Raw genomic sequence first — 23,109 nt, 5'->3', positions numbered from 1 at the left:
GTGGCATTAATATCCTGTTTATTGAGACAAAATTGCTTATTGCAGTAATTACATTATAGAACAACAGGACTATATACAAATCATCAGTGCTCAGATCAAACTTATTTTCAGATCAAAACAATTTGTATGTTTTATAACTTAGATTTGATCTTCTGTCCTAGTTTGTTTCATATTCATAAATAATTAACTTTTTTTGATGTAGTCTGGACTATACACACTAAAGTAGTTTGAGTGAGTAACTTACACAATGATTATCAATTATACATACACATTGCTCATTAAGGCATTGATATTGTAGTGTATAGTATGTTGATCCAATCAGCTTGTTCTCATAATGTTTATCAGTACATTTTATACACTCTCACTTTGACATGCTTTTTGCCATCACCAACATTCTCAGAGGTAAGACATCCTCCACCCATTCACCATCAGACTGCAACATCCTCTGCCATAAATTTGCTTCATCTGTCGTCGAATCCATCCAAGCCACTTCCACCCCATAACTCCTCCCTGCACAGAAAGCACAGAAGTCATTTTATTGATATGAAGGTAACATTAGAAACTCATATATTTGAATGTAAGGCAGAAATAAAGACTCCATTTGCACGTCATGTGGCATTAGATGCTGTCTGAGTTTTGCATGTCTTATGCAGCTGTTATATATACTGTATAAAATCAAGGCATAAATGCAAACAACCCTCACTGTGATGAGAATGTTAATCTCCAGAGGACACAAGTGCGTAAACAGTGGTGTTAATGTGAGAAGATGACAGGTTTGTTCTTTATCTGGACAGCATATCCACATCCAGATCTCATATTATACCACAGTTCCAGTGACTGAATGAATGTATGCCACTTATGCCATCACTGATTGTAATTAGTATAACCAAATTCCCACATTAAAACCTGCTGTAAATTACTTCTCATATATCTACAGCATCCAGACTGCAGGTGTAAACATGTTGAAGTGACAGTGAAGTGGAATCTCACCTGTCCCTAGCCCAAGTCTAAGACCACCGATGTAACGGTTGTTCAGTCGGTCGTGATCCCACACTGTGATCTCTACACAGGCCTCTCTGAGGTCCTCCGGCCGGAAGCCATCATACACCATGGTGTGGTTGAACATGGGGTTGGCCGTCCTCTTCACCACCCGGGTCTTTTGTCGGCTTTTCCGGCTCGTGTCAGGAAGTACGCCACTGCGGTGGAGGGAAGGAAATAAAGATCATTTATTAATTTAAAAATACAGGGAAAATTATTGTCAGATGAGTCGCTAATAAAAATAATCATTAGTTGCAGCCCTATAAGTAATCATATGAATAAATAATAACCATAAAAGTCTGAATTTATTTAAAAAAAAAAAAAAACTCAGGTCATTATTATGAAATGCCATTTCATCCTGCTTTTTCTCACACTATTTTTTCATATAATTATTTATTTCATATTGTTTGATTTATTTATTTAAATGTGGCTGAAAGTTTACAGGACATCCTACCATTTCACAAATGGATCAATGATCACTCCTCTGACTGGTGAAAGATTCTTGCAGTCTTTCACCCAAATCTGCACCTCACCAGTCTCCATCCTAGATGTTGTCTTGCCTGTGGATGCAGTCAGACCACAATAAGTGATCATAATGATGAAACTGAAAGGAAAGAATTTATAAAAACAGAGTCATTAGCTTACTGTGAGACGTCTGTGGCAGGAATCTCAGGGCTACTCTCATCTGTCCTCTGCTGTCCATCAGACAGGAAGGAGAAGGTGTTGAAATCTGTGCTGACACCTAAAGGATCGAGCTGAGGTAAGGAACTGTCCAATCAAATCACTTCTAAAATACACACAGACTACATACAGAAAAGAATCATTTACCCTGGGTTTTAATGCAAATTCATTTATCTGTGTGTTGCTGAAGTCCCATTCTGACAGATCCAGGTCCACCTCACCCAGGAAGCTGTTTCGTCCAAAAGTGTCGTTGTGCCACACAGAAATGTTCAAACTCTGAGTTTTCAACACCTCCATTATGATTTTAAACTATGAAAAGACAAATAGGCAACAAAAATGTTTGTAAAATATGTAATACAAGTGGTAAGAAATTAGTAAAAGACTAAATATGTCATTCTTACCCTGAGGATTTCATTGTAATTGGGGTTTAAAGACTTCTTTCTCACGGTGGTTTTTCTCTTTCCTAGCTTTGTTTTGTCAGGAAGAAGGTAACATTTCACATACCTGCAAAAAAAGCATAGCTATGTTCCTATTCCAGACTAGAACACAGAGTAAAATATTAGAAACTTCAAATAACAGATAGATATTTGTAGTCTAACCTCTGAAGTACAAATATCACTGGATAATGATGTGACAGTTGTTCCACCTTTGCCTTTTTGATAATAAAACAGTACGTTGCAAGCACTTACGGGTCAGAGCGGTTCTTCTTGGTGTCGGCTACAGCCAGATCCCTGCAGTGCACCACAAAGATGTGAAACTCTCCAAGCTTCTGGATGTAGTTCACAGCAAACTGGATGCTTCCCTGGACTTCAATGTCACCAAAGTCAACAGGGTAAATGCTGCTGATGCTGCCGCTGACCTGCTCATTCACAACACAACAGAAGAGAGAAAACACCATCCTCTTTGGTTTGAACTCACTGTTTATGAAAAGTGAACATGATGACATGTAGCAAAAAAAAAAACCTTGACCATCTTTTTCTTGCTTAAGCAAACTTTACAGCACCCATCGATAACTACAATGACTATGTCACATTTTGCTCTACTACTTTTTACAACTATTTTCTATAATCGAAGGAGAGGAAAAATGTTTTGCCTACTGATGTTTGAAAAGTGAAAATGCTAAAAGAGCTAAGTTAAAAAATAAATCTTGTTAAAAATTTGAACAATAATCAATATAATCACTGATATACAAATATATAAAATAGATACATAAAGGTAGAGAAAATCCATAAAAATCAATTAAAGACTGAGATTAAATTTACCAAACTAAAAAGATAAAAAAACAATCTTGAAGTTAACATCTTTACCCTGATGGGGCTCACAAGCTGCAATGTGCCTGTGCATATTTATCAGAAACATGTATTATCTAATGAACTGCATGTGTACGTACAGACGACATGGAGGCCATCCCAGAGGAGAGACTTATGTTAGATGTGGAGCTGCCTGTGTTTCTTCTCCAGCCTGAGGTATTCTCAAAAGTGCTGTCACTGTCCGTCTGATAATATCAGAGAGAAACAGATAAAAGACAAACGGAAACATAAAAAATTAGTCACAGAAAGATTATAAAAAGTTCATAAGAACATTTAGCTCTTTTGTATGAAGTAAAAAGGATTAATGTATCAGTTCACCAACTGAACAGTTAATTATTACCTCATCCTGCTGAAGAACAGGAACCGACACGCTGCTTTTCATCTGCTTTGAGTTGAAGAGTGAAGAGGCTGAGGGTGGATGTGAAGAAAATGGAAGAAAGATATGACTTTAAATCTCCTCCAGTGACATATATTAACTTTTTCTGTATCTCAGAAGTGTACTCATTGCATGTTTATATCTGTACTCAGCCTGTGTATGTCCTGATATACTGTATGTGTATATAGAGAGGACCACATATTTACCATCATCCACACTTAGATTCATTTGTTCTCTGGAGGCATTGTTGTTCCTCTCTTCTCCTAAGAAGAAATAAAGCCAGGAGACTGTTTTTATACATACTACTCCCATAAAAAGTTATATACCATGTAAAGTATTAAAAAAAAAATCCAGATTTTTGCAGAAATAATGTACTGCTAATACACCAGAGTTTTATCAGCTGTCTGAAGGTGCAGTATCTGAAGAAGAAAAGCTCTGTTACTTGTTTGTGAAATGAGGTTTTCCAGACTTTTGGATGAGGATGTGGTCCTTGAAGATAATCGTTTCAGAGCTGACATAGCAGGGCTAGAATTATCATCATAACCTGCCACAAACGAGACAAAATCAACTCTGGAAAATACTCTCAACACAGAGTTTCTGATTTACTAAGCATATGTAGTAGAAACTATATTGCTTCAGTAAGTAGAAACCAAGTATAATATTGCTTTTGTATTTTTGGTCAGACACTTAAGAGAAGCATCATGCCCAGTAAATCAGCTTAGGATGTTGAAAAGATGGAAAAGAACATCAGAGTACACACTATAGGAACATGATTTTACAGAGTTTTTATTTTATTGTGAGTGGTGAATTAAGAGGAATACTGATGACAACTACGACCAGTTTGAAACAAACTACTGCATCAGCAGCTTGTCAATCACAAAAGGTGGAGTTATTTACTCTGGTTAAAAAGACAGCTAAAGATACACTTGAAGAGGAAAAAGAATGGCAAAGAGTTTGAAATTTGAAGGATTTGTCAGGGTGAGCATTTCCAAGTACAAATTCTCAATTAAATCAGACTCACTGTAATGTTAATGTGTTAATTTGACATGATTTGTAATGCAATGTTAATGTGATAATTTCACATGATTTGTTCAGAAACAAATCACTGTGGATTCCATTTTTCAATCATCATCTTGAAGAAATGTAAGTAGAGAGAGAATTCAAAAGCTCACTGCCTGAACTTGCCCGAGACAAAGACCAGGCCCCAGTTGTTGTGTCTTGGCTGAAGTTTCCGTCTTTATTTTGCACAATCCAAGAACTGGTTCTAGACAAATTCCCCTCTGTGGGAATGTCGCTCTGGTTTCCCACATAGTCTTTGAGAGCGCTCTGTGGTCTGTGCACTCCATCACTCTCAGCAGTTGAAGGGTTTACATGAGACTCTTGAGCAGCTTTGTCTTGGTGAAAAGAAGGGACGTGGGCTTTCTCGTGAGGCCCAAGGTAGTGCTGAAAATCTTGAGGGATGAAAGATCTAGCAAGACGTGTAAAGGTTCCCAACTTCTTCTCTGAAGCTTTTCTGGATTGTGAAGCCATGGAGGAGCCTAAACTACTTTCTTGTGTTTTAAAGTTACCAAAATAAACTTCTTTGCATTCTCGATCTAAAGGTAGAGGATGAGAGGTGAGCTCTGTGTTAGGTTTAGTGTCTGTCTGCTTCGCTTCATGTGAGGGACTCTTCCTCTGTCTTGGCGCTGGAGTTGGCTTTCCTAGTTGTTCCTCAATTTCCTTGGTTTGGGGGTTAATGTCTATTGGAAAAGTTTTCAAGGGAGAGCTTTCCAGCCTGGATCTCTTGGGACTTGAGGATTCTCTTGGTAGGACCCTCGGGTGGCAGGTTTTAGACGGACTCCTCCTGACTTCATCCTCTTGCTCCTTGGATCTTGGAGTTTGGGATTTGCTAGGACTGAGGGGCCTTTCTTGAGACTCAGCCATGACTTGATGTGGGTGACATGTTGACTGTACATCCCCAGCAGTAACAGAACTCCTCAGCTGTGATCTATCTGGACTCTGACTGACAAAGCCCTTGTCGGTCACTTTCAGTGATTTAGAGACATTGGACTTGGTTGTGTATGGAGAAGTTTGTGCATCTTCCTCAGACTTCTCTCTGCTATCTAAGGACAGGTCAGACTGAGGGGGAGCCACTTTGTTATTATGTATTGTACTACTTGAGGTTTCCTTGACTCTTGCAGCAATTATCCTGGGTCCTGTATACTCCTTCTCCCAAAAATTCTTAAGCTCACTGATGTTGGCTGGCCCTTCCTCTTGAGGACTGGACATTGACTGCCTGTGAAGGGGAACTGGTATGTCCCTCTCTTGCTTTTGACTGTTGCAAGCTAGAGAAGGTACAGGAGTGGTGACGTTTTCCTGTGGTTCAAGAATTGGTGACTCTGTTATTGAACCCGTTAAAGAATCATCTGTCTCCTCATAGATGAGGACAGGATTGGCCCTGTATGTACCGTCTTCTTTTGATAAATCTACTAACATGCTACATTCAGTCTGAACATCAGAGTTAGTCTGAACATTTTGAGGGCCATGTGAAGCTTCTATTCCTGTTTTGGTGATGTCTTCATGTCTCACCTGCTCTCTGGTAAATATTATTTTGGGACTGCTGTTTTCTCTCTCCCAGAATGCTTTCAAATTGGATAGTCCTTCTGGAAACTTAACAACTTTATCCTCTTGTGTCTCCTGCTGAGTGTCTGAATCTACTGAAGTCATTATTTCTTTAAATGGAGTATTCTGCAGCGCTGTAAGTTGTAGTGTTCTGACCTCTGTCATCTCAGGAGGTTTATCTTCTTGTTTGACACTTGCAAGTTTGTCCATGGTCATATCTGCAGCATCTTTGGAGAGATTTTCTGGTTCTTTCTTCTTAAATATGTTCACCTGTTCCTTCTGTGGACCCTGTACTTGAGCAGTTTTCTCTTTCTCTCTTCTAAAAATTCCAAGCAGTCTTTGTTTAGGCTTTGGTGAAACAGCATGAGATGAACTCTTTGAGCTGCCATTAGTTGACGGCTTGGTCTCTGAAGTGGCCCCGGCAGAAATGTCAGTGCTTTGTTCAGGCAGCTTTTGTTGATGAATGCTGTGTCCAGTGGGCCAGTCTGTAACCTCAGCCTGAGAGTGACGGTCTTCTTCAGGCTGTGTATCCAGGTGAACAGGCTTACCTGACTCCTGCTCAGCTGAAACAAGGCTGGACACTGGAGGGCTCAGGAGCTCTGTAAGCTCAAGGTGCTCAGAGAGATCTGCAAAGACAGCAACCACCCGTTGGAGCATTCATGGATATTACATCTGCTAAACACCACACAGTGTCATTAAGGTTACATGTACAGTATGTCTTGGTATATCAGTGTCAAATGAAGTGGGACATTCAGTATCATAATTACATGCCATATGTTATTTCTGAGAGCATTTCAAAGGCCATTATGCAAAAGATTTGAAAATGTGCCACTTTGGTGGGCCCTACTAGTACAGTGGTATAAAACACACTGTGGCAGAAAGCAATACTAAACTAGTTTTCCAGTTGTATTGCAAATCTATATGCCTTCAGAATAAATTTACACATGCTGTACAAACACAGAAAATCTACACATAGTGGCTTCAAGAATTCCCCCTTGACCTAAATGTACAATTTAACAATGTCAGAGGTTGCATTATACTGTAATATGAGTATAACAATGTATAACATATGATACTGAAATAACCAATGAACTCCAATTGTGGATCAAATTCAATTAGTAGATTATTAAAGCAACACTTTGGCCTCTCTCATATCTCAGGGATCAGCAATGTCACACTTAGTTTCACAGTAATATACTGAGGCAAAAAAAAGTCCAACACATTACATGAGATATTAATGGAAAAATTGTAGATAAATGTTGACATAAATAATATAAATAATATTACTTATAATGCCAAAGCAAGGTGCAGTAAAGCCAAATAAAAATAGATGTTTCCTAGCTGTCCACCAAGCTCCATAAGCAGTCATATATAATTACACAAAATTTTACTGCATGCAAGAATATGCATAAGCAGGATGAATGTGAAAATATTTTTTTGCATATGCTTGTCTGATGTCTATGAAGTAATTGGTTGTTAGTTTGACTTGACATATTGATTAGCAGTTTAGTTCAAATACTGGTTTTAAATAAAACTCTTACCACCAAAGACCTGGTGTTGGCCAGGATCTTGCTTTTGGAGGTTTTTGCAACTGAGCTCACCTTCCTGTAAATCCGCTTGACTCTGTGTGAGTAAAGGCCTATGTGTGCCAGTAGTAGTAGTTCTGCCATCATTCTCAAGGTTACTGTTGTTTTCCGTCTCAGAAGAAACGATCAAGTCGACGTCCAGCAAACTATGCTCACCTAGCTCCTTCCCATCCTGCCACTCCACTCCACTCCGACTCACTGTGGAGCTGAACCTCACCTGCTTCCTGTCTATCCAGGTCTCAGTGGGAGAATCCAGACTAACTGGACTCTGCAGATCCAGGCGAGAGAGCAGGGAGTCTGTGGAGCTAGAGGTGGACAAGCGCTTGAGGATGCCCCGTGGAGCAGCAGATATAATCTGTCTGCCCGCTGACCTATCTACCTCAAGGAAACAGTCCTGAGAACTGGTACAGACTGCTTGGTTTTCAGGCATTGGCATGGAAACAGATGCATTCTGGGTGTCAGGGCTATCATTAGGGTCTGGTTTTAGGTTAGTTGCATGAGAAACGCAGCTGTCAGATGATGGTAAAGGCTCTGAAAGAAACGAAAACAGAATGAACACTATATTAACCAACAGCACTTCAGCTGTGTGTTTTTTGTTATTCTCTTGAGGATAAGTGTTTTTAAAAAATACTGACAATTTGATCACTGCTGTCCTTCAGCGACACCACCAGTTCACATCAAACATCAAACACAGAATCATCTTCAAAACCATCCAAGTCTCTCCTTATTCATGCACCACCTCATGCCTAAAGAGTTGAGTGTTTTGGGATATACTTTACCTATAAATCTCATTACTGTTTATTTGAAAATCAAGCTGTCAAATTATTGCTACACAATTTCCAGAAACAGTCTACTGTGCTGATTGGAATGTCTTGCATCAATGATCGAGGAACAAAATCTGCCCCAGTTATGCAAATATCAAACTTACATTAATTGATGTTTTTTGGCCATTAGGGGGCAGTGGTGGCAAGCTGACAACACAACACTGACTGATCAACTTGTAAGTTTACATGGGGAACTGTTAGCAAACAGCTGTCTGTAACATCCAGCAGATACATTAGCTTTCATTTAGAGTTGTGTTTGTGTCCACCTGGTGCACAATAGTCACTCTACCTAGTTCTGATTTGGTCTCTGCCAACTCCTGAGGGAAATATCTGGCTCTTTAGCTGCTAAATGCTATGTTCATATACTATGTTCACCAGCTAGTTGCTACATGTGTCTGTCAGCTTTTGGTGCTGGTAGTAGTGGTAGTAGTAATGGTGCTGACAGGTTTATCTGAGCTTTTTACTGAAAACAGCTGCCTGCTGCTGAAAATAACACTGATAAGAATACTGAGAGTTAATCAAGACAATTAAGTTGAAGAAAAAAACAAAACAAGGGGCTGAAAGACAATAAAATCCTCCATAAAGCTGAGGGGAACTGCAAAGGTGGTAATAATTGTTTGTGGGTTCGTCTCTACCAGTGATACCTTTCACATCACTTATATCATTTCATCCATTGTTAAACACACAATGTGCAATTTCTGCCACTAAGGGTCTCTCAATCAAAACAATAACAAAAGATGGAGTGGGATGTTGTGAAGCAGCGTAGGATCATGGGAGTTGTCCAGCTTGTTTCTCTGATAACTTAAGATCTAGACGTCCGACGACTAAAATCCTTCATCTGATTGAAAGATACAGTTAAAAACGACCAAGATCTAAAACGTTTATTACAAAAATGTGGCTTAAAAATTAATAAAAGTCAATTTATGACAGTTTCTGGCGGGCAACCACAATGGCAACATATGATCTCGTATGTGTATACTCTTTGGTGTACTCTGTGGAAAACCACAACGCTGATGCATACAACTTGCGCACATATACTCTTTGGTAGAGGGGGTATGACGCCATTGACAGGTGACCAAATGAAACAGACTGTTATAGATTAAAATTACTGATTTCTCTGTGTTTGAAAATTGTTGCAAACATTTGAGATAATGTAAGTACACAACTCAACAAAATATATAACATAGGTCTAGTTGTTTTCAATGCAGAATAGTTACATATTATAGCCTTAATATGAATCATGATCATAGCAGCTTTAAGTTTACCCAGTATTGCAAGATCTCATTGTGTACAGCAGGCACATAGATGCATGTGCATACATGAATACAGTGGTACACTTTTCAGTATAGATAGGTGTTAGCTAACCAGTTGATTTATTTTGCCTTGTCTTAACTGCCATAGTTTGTGTCTGCTTTTTCCTTGTTATGGTATAATATCACTCTCATAAACATTGTTTTCATAGTTCCTGTGAAATATTTCCAGCAGCCACAAGTCATGCAGTGCAGATTAAAGCCTTGGAATGTATTTCTGTGTAATCCCCTGGCTAGTCTGGCAGCCTCGTGTATTTGGACTTGCCTTCACTTTGACAACCCTTGGGAAAATCTCTGGACCCGGATCACTGGCTCATTTCACAGTAATTGTGAGAAAACACACTGACAAATATTGGAAGAAATATAAAGACTTCAGTGAGTCATCACTGTAATATATACTCCCTGGCTGTGGTTCTTGAGCTATTTGTATTTTTGTTTTTCCTGCCTTTTCAAAATAATGCAGCAAAAACAGGATGAAATTAATTCTGATGATCAAATTGTTAGAAATGATAAGCCAGTACATGCTTTTGACTGCCATGCAACACCTGCTCATGCCAACATGCTGTTTACAGGAAAGTTTGAAACAGGTGAAGCGCAGAGAACCCACACACCTGGATCACTAGAACCACACTTACATTGGTTTCATGATTTGTCCATCGAACAGGCCACTCAATTCAAAACATAACACAGGATTTGTCATTAGAACACAATGGATGAAGTAATCCACTCATACCCATATGTATGAAATAGCACAAACTAATGTTTATATTATATCATATACTCACCCTCATTTGGTGTCTGGGTTTGATCCACTGCTCCGTCCAATAACTGATTGTCCTTTTCTTCAAAATTGTGAGGTGTAACAAGTTCACTGTTGAATGGATTTTTTCGCTGCTTCAATAAAAGAGGAAGATTGAAACATTTAATACCTGCAACACACTGAGGCATGGACATTTTTTCAATGTTTTGGTTTCTCTAGACAGGCTCCTACCTTTGTGGGCGACAGTAAAACTGGTTTAGGTGTCTCTTGAGGCGTTTCATAAGGGTTCTGGTTCTGATTCCTGGTAGAACAAACAGATATTTCACTACTATGTGTTGACAGTTTCTGAAGATAGGATGTGCAATCTCAAACTTTCTGAGTATTTCATGATTTCATTGATTAATTCAATCTTGATTTGGAAAATCTGCATGCTCATTTTAGGTGTATTACACTCCTTTCTATATAACGGACACGTTTTGGTCAATGGTCAGTGGAATTATAATCTCATTACCTACACAATTCCTGTGGTCTGGTTATTTTCACTGCAAATGCCTACGCAAGCTGCAGCAAAACCTTTCAGTAAACGTGTAACAGGCAAACAGACAAACATAAGATGAGGCAGGTCCTCACATAATCTAACATGGAGTTTGAAACTAAAGACAGTACAGAATGTATATAATATTTATAAATATGAGTGCTGCTCAGAAGCAGTGGAAAACATGAACATGTGAGACCTGACCTTATAAGAAGATTACTGAGAACTACGGGGGCCAATTACTAAGTATCTATTTACTGTGTGCACGGCTCCACTCGCCAGCGATCACACCCAAATACTCGACACTACTAGCTCAGCATGTGATGCCGCTCATAACAGACAACACAGATCATATGTTTTGTTTATGCTGTGTGGACGTTTTGAGGTCTAGATGTGTACATGCTTTCACATTTCTATTTTGGGGGTTATTTAAAACTACAGCAAGCAGGAGAATTTAAAAAAATAATGCACAAAAATGAAGCCATCTCAATTGCTAACAATGCTGAAGTGCTACAATAAAAGGCATTGTTTGTAAAGCATATATTGTGTAAAATCTCCTTTCCTCTTAAAATTCCTCTGTTATTGCACTTTTCTTTTTAAAGCATAAGTCTGTTGATATTCTATATTTTTCTTATTATCAACACATTCCATGTGCAGAGCCAAACCAACAATGAACTGATCTAACAAGTATTGTGTGGCTATCAAAAGCCTGATATATCTTATTCCTGTGTGCCACAGAGCTGTCACTGTGTGACATGTTCCTTCATTACACTGTCGTTTCTTTTCTCTCAGTCCCACACACACCTTCCTGCTGTCAGAAATACTGACGAGAGAACCAAATGTGGATTCATCCACCACTGAAAATAGTCGCCAACAGACACACTACTTCCTATTGTTCAAACGTACAGTGTCAAAAGTACAGTGACCATCTGTTCATCATCTCAGGAAATTACTGAGCCATTTATGAAGGAGACAGAAATTATACATTTGTGATTCACACAGCATTAAGAGATTGTGGCTTTGGGTCTGCACATGTGATTTGTTGACAATAACAACAATATAGAATATCATCAGCCTTATCCTTTAAAACAACATGATGAGTGAGACACTAAAACGATGAGCTGAAAGACACTAAAAGCTCCATCTGGCTGAGGGAAACTGCAGAATTGGTGATAATTCTCTGTGGATTAATCACTACACATGGACAAAGTAAAGATGAGTGATGCTTAATAGTGAAAGACACAGTGAAACCTGACTTCAGCAGAATTAATACTATTGGGGGGGGACATTAAATTAAAACATCAAAACTCATAAACACTCCTAATATGTGTAAAGTGTTTTCTTGCAGAATTCATGGCTGAAAAATCTGCAGACTTGAATGACTTCCTGCTTTGGTTCTCTATACTCACCTTTCATGGCCCAGCTGCATGTGAGGCTCCTGAAGGAGTCCACAGAGAACAGGTGGGACGAACACCTCCTTATTTTCACTGCTGACAAAACTGGGCTTCTCAGGCAGTATCTGGGAGAGCTCCACTGCAGTACACAACACACAACTACTTTTAAAGAAAGTCCACCATTCATTGTAACACATACTATCTCTACCCATTAAGACATAACTTAAGAATTACCTTACAGATTCATGTAAACACAACTCAGTAATTATACATCATCATCCTCCTGACTTGTAGACATATACAGCTAACATGGAGGTTACAGAGGTGCATAAACACTATGAGTTTGTGTGATCTAATTTTCTGTTTAAGTTTGTGTACCGACACCATGCAACCGCTCACTAAAGGCTCTTCCAAAGGAGAAGCTTTAGAACAATTTTCAACATGTTTTTGCCTGTTTGAGTGAGTCACTCAATGTGAGGAAATAAGATTCTAAGCCTTATCTTCACATCACTTCATTTATCCTGCATGAGTAAATTAAGCTACTTGCGGGGGGTGCTCACAGAGAGAACACATGTTACTGTACAGGTAGGCAAGGCAAGGCAAGTTTATTTACAAAGCACAAATCATACATATTGGTAATTCAAAGTGCTTTACAAATGAGCAGATAAAAGAAAAAAAGGTGAAGTGCATTAAAACTGTTAAAAGAACACATGAAAGATTAAAAAGGAAGAGTGCATTCGATCTCTTCACCTCTATCCAGTGATCTGAGAAGTCTAGCAGGAATGTACTGCTAAAACATATCTGAAAGATATTTTGGTCCTGCTCCATTAAGTGATTTATAAACAAGCAGCAATGCTTTAAAGTCAATTCTGCGACTTACCAGAAGCAATAGTAAGGACTTAAGTATCAGAGTAATGTTGTTGGTTCTTTTGGTTTTTGTAAGAACTCTCGCAGCTGCATTTTGTACAAGCTTTTTGAATTTATAGGAAGGCCTGTGAAAAGACCATTGCAGTGGTCAACCCTACTGGACATAAAAGCATGAATGAGTTTTTCTAAATCATGTGTTGACATAAGGCCTCTAAGTTTGGCTATGCTTTTGAGGTGGTAAAAGCTGATTTAGTTATTGCTTTCACATGCTTTTTAAAACTGAGATTGTAATCAATTAAAGGTCCAGTGTGTAGAATTTAGTGGCATCAAGCGGTGAGGTTGCAGATTGGAACAAGGTGAATATCCCTCCCCCTCCCCCTCCCCTTCCAAACGTGTAGGAGAACCTACGGTGGCCACAAAACTTGTGAAAAACATGAAAGGTCCTCTCTAGAGCCAGTGTTTGGTTTGTCCATTCTGTATTACAGAAGAAACACGGTGGTGCGACATGAAAAGTGGAAGTGGAACTCGCTTTAAGTTCTTTTGTGTCAAGATGAGTGACAATGAGCTTCTCCTTATTTTTCCCAAATAAGATTCTTTGAGACATCCAGCTGTTAAGCAAAGAGACCAAAGTCGTTAGGTGAGAGGGCTAAGTAAATTTGGGTGTCATCAGCGTAGCTATGATAAGAAATCTTATTGTCTTTAATGATTTGTCCAAGCAGGCGCATATAAAGGTTGAATAATAAAGGCCCTATGATCAACCCCTGGGGGACACCACTGGTCAAAGATGTTGGTGTTGAGGCATAGTTTCCAATGGAAACAAAAAAGTTCCTGTTTTGTAAGTATGATCTAGCCACTTGATAACCGTAACTGAAAATCCAACCCAATGTTCCAGTCTGTGTATTATTATGTTATGATCAACAGCTTCAAAGGCTGCACTAAGGCCCAATAACACTGGGGCTGATGTTTTGTGTGTATCGGTATTAAGGCGTATGTCATTTAAAACCTTAATGAGAACTGTGTCAGTGCTGTGATTAGCACAGAAGTCATTGACGGTGCACAATTGCCCCAAGGGATTACATTGCAGCCCGTTTCATGGCTGCAGGCTGAAGCGCTCTCGCTCAATACTGGACCAATTTCAAAAATTGTTGTCCTCATTAGTCACTTAGACAGAAAAAGATGAGAAAATAGGGTCCAGGTTGAAAGATAACAAAGTTTCCCATTGAATTAAAAACGTCACCAGTGTTCTCTGAAAAATGCATATTGGTTCTCTTTCTGACTAGGACATGTATAGTTGAGTATGTGAGCACACAGTGCCCTGACTTGAACCGAGAGTTTTTGTAAATAGACGCCTCATCAAGACTTAGCGCTTCTGTATGGCAGCTCTTGGTGTTGTGTGTCAGTCTCCTCAGGGAGTTTCTTAGTCTATGTGATAGAAAGTATGATAGTCTAGCAGTTGAGCAGGAGGACTGCCACAGACACAACACCGGATCCTAGAGGACAGTGTCCGAGACAGCCAAATTCATGACTGTGATCTTTCTAGCCTGTGTACCTGTGATGTCAATAAAGCTGGACAACAGAGAGCCCTTCTCTTGCAGTTCTTTGGAGTGTCAATGGATATCTTCCTTGACGTTGGTGATATCCCTGTTGGCTCTCTGGAGGAGCTGGCAATCTTCACATGGCATGTTGATAGTGTTGATCCAAATATATTGGTGCAAATAGTCAGTCTCTTGAGTGGAAATCCACAACTGATTTAAAATAGGATCAGAGCAGCAGGATTTGTCCAGGGAACCACTATAATAGACAACTCAGGAGTTTGTTTGCTAGCTAGCTAGTTAGTTCTCTGCTGATCTGCTGATAGCATTAGAGAAAAAACATGTTTTCAATGTATGGTTGAAATAGGTGCTTACTTGCTTCTATCACTGTAATATTTCATCATGCAACAAATACGGCAAAAAGATGCTATTTTGTCATTTCAGTTCCACAGTGCATATGATTTTTTTTTTATTACAAAGTACATGTTTGACTGCCAAACCTTTGCAGAGCCTAGGTTCATTCATGTGTAATGATTTAAGAAGTCTTTGTAACGCCATTTTTTCTTTGCTCCGACCTTTTGTTTAAAATGCCCTGTGTTGATCTTGAGGATTATCACAGCCTCATGAACCCCAGTGACTTGAGAAAAAAAGAGATTTCAAGGATTCCACTCAGTTTGACACGTTTTGTTGTGTTAAAAAGAAGAGGGTCTTTTGGGGTCACATGAGACAAGAACTATGATGTGATTTTTTTTTTTTTAAAAAAAAGCTGTTTAAAAAGCTAGCCATAGTGGGATGAGTTCCACCTGTGAGTAAAGGAAAATCACATGGAGGATCCTGGGTTTTAAAGAGCCAGTGATATGAAAAGTCATGACAGCTGACCCACAGCATCACTGTACAATAGAGCTATCTCTACTAGGATACTAAAGAGCCCACTCACTTGAAAGTTTCCCAATAGTAATCCAAAGCATATGACTGACCAATGTAAACACTGGTTTCTGTTACATTTACTGAAGTGAGCACAATATAGGAACACAGAGACGAGACTACATCTAAAGCTGCGGTATCCACTTTGTCAGCCTATAATGTTCATTACACACCAGAAAAGCAGGATGGATGGAAAATGGAGACACAACTTTGGTGTTCTTACTGTTCCTCCTTATGATTAGTGGGCTAAAAATGTAAAGTTAAAAGCCCATGTTATTAACTAATTAAAATTAAAATTAAAAGGGAGAAAAAATAATTTTGGGAAACACAGTTCTCTCAAAGACAGCTTCCTTTTAAAGACATTATGTTCATTTGAAAAGTGCTCATGAAAGAGAGAAATAATGCAAGACACAGTGGACTCACATATAGTCAGCGGTTTATATGTGTGCTTCATGGAGGCCCTGATGATGTCGGAGCCATGGATGCGATCCTGATGGCGAAGCTGCTTGGTCTCGTAGAACCATTCTCCAGTCAGGTACCTCAGCTGGCCCCTATCACTCACTGTCCTCTGTAGGTTCCTGCATGCACACATCAGAGGAAGATGTATAGACACTACTTCACTATTCAGAACATTAATTTCTAAATTCTCTGTTTTAACATGGCAGCAGGAACTCACTGGACACGCTGCTCCTCAGACTTCTTCAGCTCAGCATCTCTTCTTAGCACAGCCCGGATGGTCTCCTGCTCCTCCTCGGTTAGGAAACTCAGGTCAATCATGGTGACTACTGCTGCTTCCTGCCTCTTTGAATATGTGTCTAGTGGTAGAACATCACTAGTTCATATGGTTCTTCTTGAAGCTCCCAAAGGTCTTGTTTTGTTCTGTCAGTGGTTTACGCAAGCTGGGTGATCTGTGCTTTATCCACACCAAATGATCATGTTGAGACTGTGATTAAGGCGCTTTCTCTCATTTACTCCCCTGGAGCTTTGCTGGTTTTAGATATATTTTCCTTCAGCTGACGATGTTTTCTGCAGCCATGTTTGACCCTTTGTAGACAACTTTGAACCTGAAAGAAAATAGCACAAATTGAGGGTGAATTCTGTTAAAAGTTTTTTTTTTTAAGCAAAAATGCCCTAAAGTTCACTGGTTCCATCTTCTCCAATGTGAATATTTGTTGGTCTTCTATGATAGCAAATGTAATAACTTTCTTTTTGACTGTTGGCTGGACAAAAAAAAGGTATTTGAACATGTCACCTGGGGACAATGTTAAGGTCATTTTTCACTTTGGGCTGACATATTATAGACAAAACAATTAATTAGGAAAATAATTGGTAATGAAAAATATTTAATTGCAGCACTTGATGGTTGCTGTAAACCTGGAAAAAACATAACCTACAACTATATGCCTTTCATTATCAGACATTAGAAGATGATAATGCAAGGTTGACAGCATTCACAGATGTAGCAATTCTCCCAAGTTAACATATTATCTTAATGTTGTATTGTCACAGTGCTAACTCGTGCCCTCTGCAGAGTAGGTTGCACATTGGCCACAACACACCAGTATCTCCAGTTCTATAATTCTACTCCATCAAACTGGCAAAAAAGAGTTTGTTGTTCTAGTTGTTTGGTTAAGCCATGACCATTGCATTGTGCGACCTAAGCCTCTGAGGCTAAGTTATGTTAACATAGTGAATAGTAGAGTGCAGTTTAATGATTTCTGGTTGTTACCAAATGTTGCAAGTGCTCCACCTCCATGTTACCTCTAGGTTAAAGGTCCAGACTGTCTAACAGGAAGTGGGTGAGTGCAATAGATTTATAATCCAGAATTATTTATGTAGTAATTTGTATTGCATTATTGATAATGTAACTTGGGTTGACATGAGGAACTTCCTGTTTAAAAGCCACTTGTAAAAGAAGTTTTGAATTTAGTTTTTCAGAACCTCACCAAGCCTGAACCATTTTGTTTTCTCTGGTAAAGAGAGCAAATAATCCATACACAACAGGTTCAGATTATTCCTGGCTGCATATGCACTTCCTCCACCACTTTGTCAATCCTTACATACATCTTGATAGTCATTGGTACAGTTGTTGTGCTCACATTCAGGGGGGAATTTATTTTCATTCACATTCCTTAAAAATCACATTGTCCTGTTCACATTCAAAGTAAAAACCTGAATGTGAAGGCGCATCTCATTAGAGTTCAGAGTAACAGTTTATGGCTCGATATTCAAGCCACCACAGCAGCTTGATAGAACATGAACACTCCTTTGCCTTGACATGTTATGCTGACGCATTGCTGACTATTCTCACAAAAAAACACTCCTCCCCCTGACTACATCTGCTAGTCATTCTTCTGTCTGCCACACGACCACAACCAGTGTGGGAAAAAGATGGCATGGTTATGATACATGTCTACGTGATAAACCTTAGAGAAGGCAGTAAGGCTGTGGACACAGATCAACAGCTGCAGTTTGAAAGTATAGACTACAGTCAGTCCTTCAGTGGAACAAGAAAAATGAAAGAATGCATGATGCACAAATGGACATGCAATAGACATTACAGCTTCAGGTTTTTATCTCTGCCAAGCTGCCGCTTTCCCTTTAAGAGAAGTCAAAATCTTTCTGAGGAATGTCTGCATGTTCCAACAATAGTCCATGTCCGTCTACATCAAAGAGTACTGTGGAAATTTGACTCGCAATTTTTTATGTTCAGTTTCAAAAAGTGCTTCATTGAGAGCACACATGAGACACAGGAAATGCCATCCAGATTGCCATGGAGACAATCAGTAGACTGGTACTTATGCTTGTCCTGTTGTTGGCTCCCATTGCTAATTCATTATACAAGTCAGCAAAGATATAACCACCTCTTACACTATAATACAAGGCTGCATTAAAACTAGAGCTGTAAGAATCAGAGTAATATTGTTTGTGTTATGTCTGCCAGGTTTGTGGAAACAATAAAGTACTCACTTTCTTTACAAAGAAGAATGTTGCATGTCCTGTTTTCTATAAAGTCTACCTGAAGGATATATAACGTATTTCCTTGTTGTGGTAGCTGTGACTTGACTCATTTCCTCATCACTGTCAGACTTCGAACATCTTTTTAAAATAGAATAGAAAGACTTAAAGCTCTGAGAGTTTAAAGATTCAAAGCTGGAGTGATAACACAGATCCTTCACACTGACTGAATACTAAGTGGAAATTAAGTATTAAAAAGCAAACAGTAACAGTGACCTAAAGATTAGAGAAGTGACCACAAGATTACTTGTTTGAAACACTCTACCAAACCTTAACCACTTCTAAACAAACCAGTTAATCTCCAGCAGCTTCAGCAGAGCTGCTCTGTGGTCTCTGAAGAGGACTGTGAGATTGTTATTTTACTGTGCATTTGTTAAGTATGAATATGCATGATTTTAATGTAAAGAATTGTTGAAAATAACAGTAAATAACGGTGTCTGGTTCGTATTTTTCCACTGAAGACTTTTAGAAGTAATGTCTCTTAAAGGGTTTTTTCTACAGTAGAAAAATGATTTTGTTGTATTATATACTCAACACCTGACTATCTACATGTTTAGATACTAGTAGAGCCAAAACATCAAACAGCATGTTTCTATCCAAGCAGTCGAGTGCAGCCCAGCGAGGCTGGCTGGGGATCAGAGTTAAACAGGATTAAAATGGATAACATGGATTTGGATTTGATAATTAGTTGTTAAGTAATTATTTGAATTCTTACGCAGAAAATAGAAAACTGGGGGTTACAGAGTATGTTCCAACTGTTGGAGTAGATGGATCAGAGACTACACAACTTCCTGTTTAAAATCCACATCAATTTTCCCATAGAAGGTTTTAATGTGACTTTGGTAACTGAATTTATAGCTTGTGACCTACCTGGAATCTGCTATAGTATCTGTATAATATGAAAATAACATGAACTTATAGTTTTGTAGTAAACTGAAACATTTGGCTGCTCTGATCACAATCACTGCACATTTGGATCAGAGAGTAATGGTGTCTCCTTTTGCTGTAACTTTTACTGAGTGTCACTTTCAAACAACTACGATGACATCTTAGATCATTACAACAACACACAGAGGAAAGTGGTGTATATCATTCACAGAAAAGTCAGTATTGTAGTGTAAAGTCAAAAAGCAGTCAGCTCACCTCTCACTGTTGCTCCTTCTGGAATGAAAACTGATTTACAACTGGATCTTGAGCTGCTGCAGGTGGGAGGAGCTGCAGACACACAGGCAGCAGGAGGCAGCAGCACAGCTCAGACCTGGGAGGTCTGCTTCCAGCCTGCTTACTCTTTTTTTCTACCGTCTTTATTGGAAAGGAGCACACCTGTCTATATAACCAGCCTGCTCTACTGAATATTACGGCAGTCTGGAAAAAAAATCCCACAGCATAACATAACTGTAGTAGTCCATGACCTCTCTGCTTTATTGAGACTTGTTGAATACACTGTTACACTGTGCTGTCATTTGACCTTCTCTGTCTTACAGGCCTTGTGTTTTATTTTGATGCGTTTTAGGCAGTTTTCTGCTTGAATACAGTTCCTGAAACTCTACAAGAAACTGCACTGAAAATGAAAAACGTTATTCCATTATCCTCATCATCAGATATTACATTAGATGGACAATCAAGACTAAAATAAATAAAGTCCCTAGCATCAGTCTAGTAAAATGGCCAGTAGATACCTCATGATAAAATATTGTTTCATTAAAACAAACTGCAACCAGAGAAAACACTGAAAGGCATGAAAATGGTCAGCTATTGAATCACTGAATCAAACACCTGAACACAACCACTGCAGGCCTCTTTCACCACATTTCCACCATGTCAGGCAACTACTAACAACCACTAAAATAAAATTAGGGATGCACGATATTATCAGCATGTCATCGGTATCGGCCGATAAAAGCTTTAAAATGAAATATCGGCATCGGCAAATTCTGCCGATTATGAGAGGCCGTTATGTCGCCTTCTCCTCCGCCGCCTGACTGTGCTTCCCTCGACAGACTGTTTCACCCCGACGGTCCCGGTGCTTCCTCCGCAGAATCCAACCGGTGCGCCGAGCCCCGGTTTGTTATCCAGGTTAGAGCGGGAAGAAGCAGTGGGTCTGACGGGCAGTTGAGTGAAGTGGAAACAGTCTGTCGGGGAGCTGCTGTGTTCGGTTGCACAGATAGGAAACACGTCGGCTGACAGGATGTACCACTCTGTTTGGGGGGGGGGGGGGGGGGGGGGACTTCTTCTTTTTGGTTTAGAATGACTGGCAACAAGCGTATTAGGTGCATTACCGCCACCTTCTGCATGTGCATATATCGGTATCGGCATTGGTAATCGGCCACGATGAGTTGGAAATATTGGCATATCGGATATTGGCAAAAAATCCAATATCGTGCATCCCTAATATATATATATATATATATATATATATGTGTGTGTGTGTGTGTGTGTGTGTGTGTGTGTGTGTGTGTGTGTGTGTGTATGTATGTTGCTAATATTTTGCTCCCCTCATGTATGTTGATGGACTGGATTTTCCTATGTAATGTAATATTCTCAATAAATTATCTTCATTCAATTCTTCATATCCATCAGTAAATGTGAATATTGAAAAACATGACTCTTATTTTTACCAGTTTATTACTGCTTTTTATTTATTTATCTCCATTGCACGTGTAATAATTGTAATTATGTGAGTTCAGTTTTGGCAAGTTTATACTGCAGGTACAAAGTAGGACCAAACTAATTTTGTTATAGACCATCACTGGACCCACAGCATCACTTGTATTAAACTTAAGGGCCCACTGGGAAACTGTAGAGCACAGTGTGCACTCCACTCTGTGCCCACATCGGCTCTAGAACATTGCCCACTGGGGACAATGTCCAATGTGTGTCCAGAGCACACCCACAGTATGCCCACTGTGGACCTACACTATTGTTACCATGCCCCCCAAGAAGTGGACATGCAGGGTTGCTGGGTTAAACATAAATACAATGTGTATAATGAAATTATGACTCCCAATTTCCCATGGATAATAATTTCACCATGACTTTCTGACTATAGCTTTTATACAGTCTATGGACTATACACATATGTATGTACATAATAAGACTAAATCCAGTTTTATCACACTCAAATTCTCAAAGATCAAAGGCTGAATGACCAAATGACAATATAGTTTAAAATAACTGAACAGAAGTCCACATAGGGTGAGTCTATAAGATAATAATGGTGAGGTTATTGAAAAAAGACCTGGTCAGTTGTGGTTAAAAGGAATTGATGAGGAAAACTAGACAACAGTGCCATCACATGACAGTGTAAGAAAAGTGCAATACTTACTAAAAACCATAAATTAAGACTCAAGACCAAGGAGGAATACATAAGTGAAATAAACTAATATAATTGAATTCAAAGAAAACATAACAAATACAGTAATAAATACATTTAAAAAGGTGAAAAATGAGTGTGACTGTAAAGGTGTGATATATAGTGGCAATATATAATGTTCCATTTACTTCAGATACATGACAAAAAATGTTCTTTTTATCAGTAAACTTATATTTTGTGAATAAGACATTTTGATAAATTAAATATAGAAGCAAAAAGTCCTAAATGTTTTGTATTATCTTCAAAGGAAAGGAAAATGTTTCTTGTATCAAAAAAGCAAATCCTGCCAATCAGAGAGTCAGTAAGATGAGAACGGCAAGATGAATCTTCTTTATACAGCTGGCTGGGAAAGGTTGTTCAGTGAAGAATTCATTTTAAGAAGTCACTGTATTAGAAGTGTAGTAGAGGCTCAATGAGGTCCACTGAAGCACAGTTACTTCTGACAGGTAGTTTGTCCTCTGCTGGGTTCTGTATCGAGGGACTCAGAATGCAGGTATCTTAAGAGTCAAAACTCAGATCAGCCAAAAGAATATGCTTCTAACAATTTCCTCTGAAAAATGGGCTAAGAAGCAGCACTTCCGTCAGCTGCACCTTTATACCAGAAGGTGGCAGTAGAACTCCATTCTGCAAACTGGCCAAATCCAGCCAGCACAGATTTCTGAAACTCAGTTATTCATTTTGGTTCATATATATTGTAATTTCAAGAATTTCACATAAACATAAGCAATCCATCAACCTATATCCAAAAATACTCTCTATATATACTGAATACATACATACGTTCACACAGATAGAGACAAAGAATCATACGTTAGACAAAGACCTCATGTTAACATATCTCAAGATGTTTTACTGACACTGCAGCAGGCACATTAACACATATGTTAAAGACACATCTGTTTGTGCTGTGTTAACATTTTTTAAGAAAGACATAATTTCTCAATATCATTTTGCAATCAACTCTGTGTCAAGTTCCTTGT

The 23,109-nt window shown here is 38.9% G+C and overlaps 1 protein-coding gene across 6 annotated transcripts; it reads right to left on the bottom strand.

Annotated features, from left to right (window-relative positions):
* On the bottom strand, positions 1 to 20,926 carry sytl2a (synaptotagmin-like 2a). Of its 6 annotated transcripts, none has more exons than XM_067607233.1 (19): positions 19,900 to 20,926; positions 16,415 to 16,802; positions 16,162 to 16,316; positions 12,431 to 12,554; positions 10,718 to 10,787; positions 10,512 to 10,620; positions 7,548 to 8,123; positions 4,578 to 6,632; positions 3,848 to 3,949; positions 3,612 to 3,668; positions 3,370 to 3,437; positions 3,110 to 3,214; positions 2,409 to 2,578; positions 2,121 to 2,223; positions 1,867 to 2,028; positions 1,684 to 1,780; positions 1,493 to 1,598; positions 991 to 1,196; positions 1 to 510 (listed from the first exon to the last, which is right to left on the bottom strand). In XM_067607233.1, the coding sequence occupies exons 2-19, from the start codon at positions 16,513 to 16,515 to the stop codon at positions 362 to 364; spliced, it is 4,515 nt and encodes a 1,504-aa protein (XP_067463334.1). In that variant the 5' UTR covers positions 16,516 to 16,802; positions 19,900 to 20,926; the 3' UTR covers positions 1 to 361. The 6 variants fall into 6 exon arrangements, with proteins under 6 accessions (XP_067463334.1, XP_067463337.1, XP_067463336.1 ...); XM_067607236.1 differs by having other exon boundaries at positions 6,555 to 6,632; XM_067607235.1 differs by having other exon boundaries at positions 7,608 to 8,123.
* Between the last annotated feature and the right edge of the window lie 2,183 nt (positions 20,927 to 23,109).

This window comes from Thunnus thynnus, chromosome 13 (genome assembly GCF_963924715.1).
Source record: "Thunnus thynnus chromosome 13, fThuThy2.1, whole genome shotgun sequence".
Classification (NCBI taxonomy): domain Eukaryota; kingdom Metazoa; phylum Chordata; class Actinopteri; order Scombriformes; family Scombridae; genus Thunnus; species Thunnus thynnus.
Note: the sequence above shows the minus strand (reverse complement) of the source record. Positions and strands in the feature narration are given on the sequence as shown.

What these genes read in the sequence shown, in the direction of transcription:
- sytl2a (XM_067607233.1), bottom strand. Translation starts at nt 16,515, where the DNA reads ATGATTGACCTGAGTTTCCTAACCGAGGAGGAGCAGGAGACCATCCGG. An exon ending in CCAACACCAGGTCTTTGGTG is followed by an intron (nt 6,633 to 7,547) that starts GTAAGAGTTTTA and finishes CTGTCTTTGCAG; the next exon opens with ATCTCTCTGAGCACCTTGAG. An exon ending in GGATGGCCTCCATGTCGTCT is followed by an intron (nt 2,579 to 3,109) that starts GTACGTACACAT and finishes GTGAATGAGCAG; the next exon opens with GTCAGCGGCAGCATCAGCAG.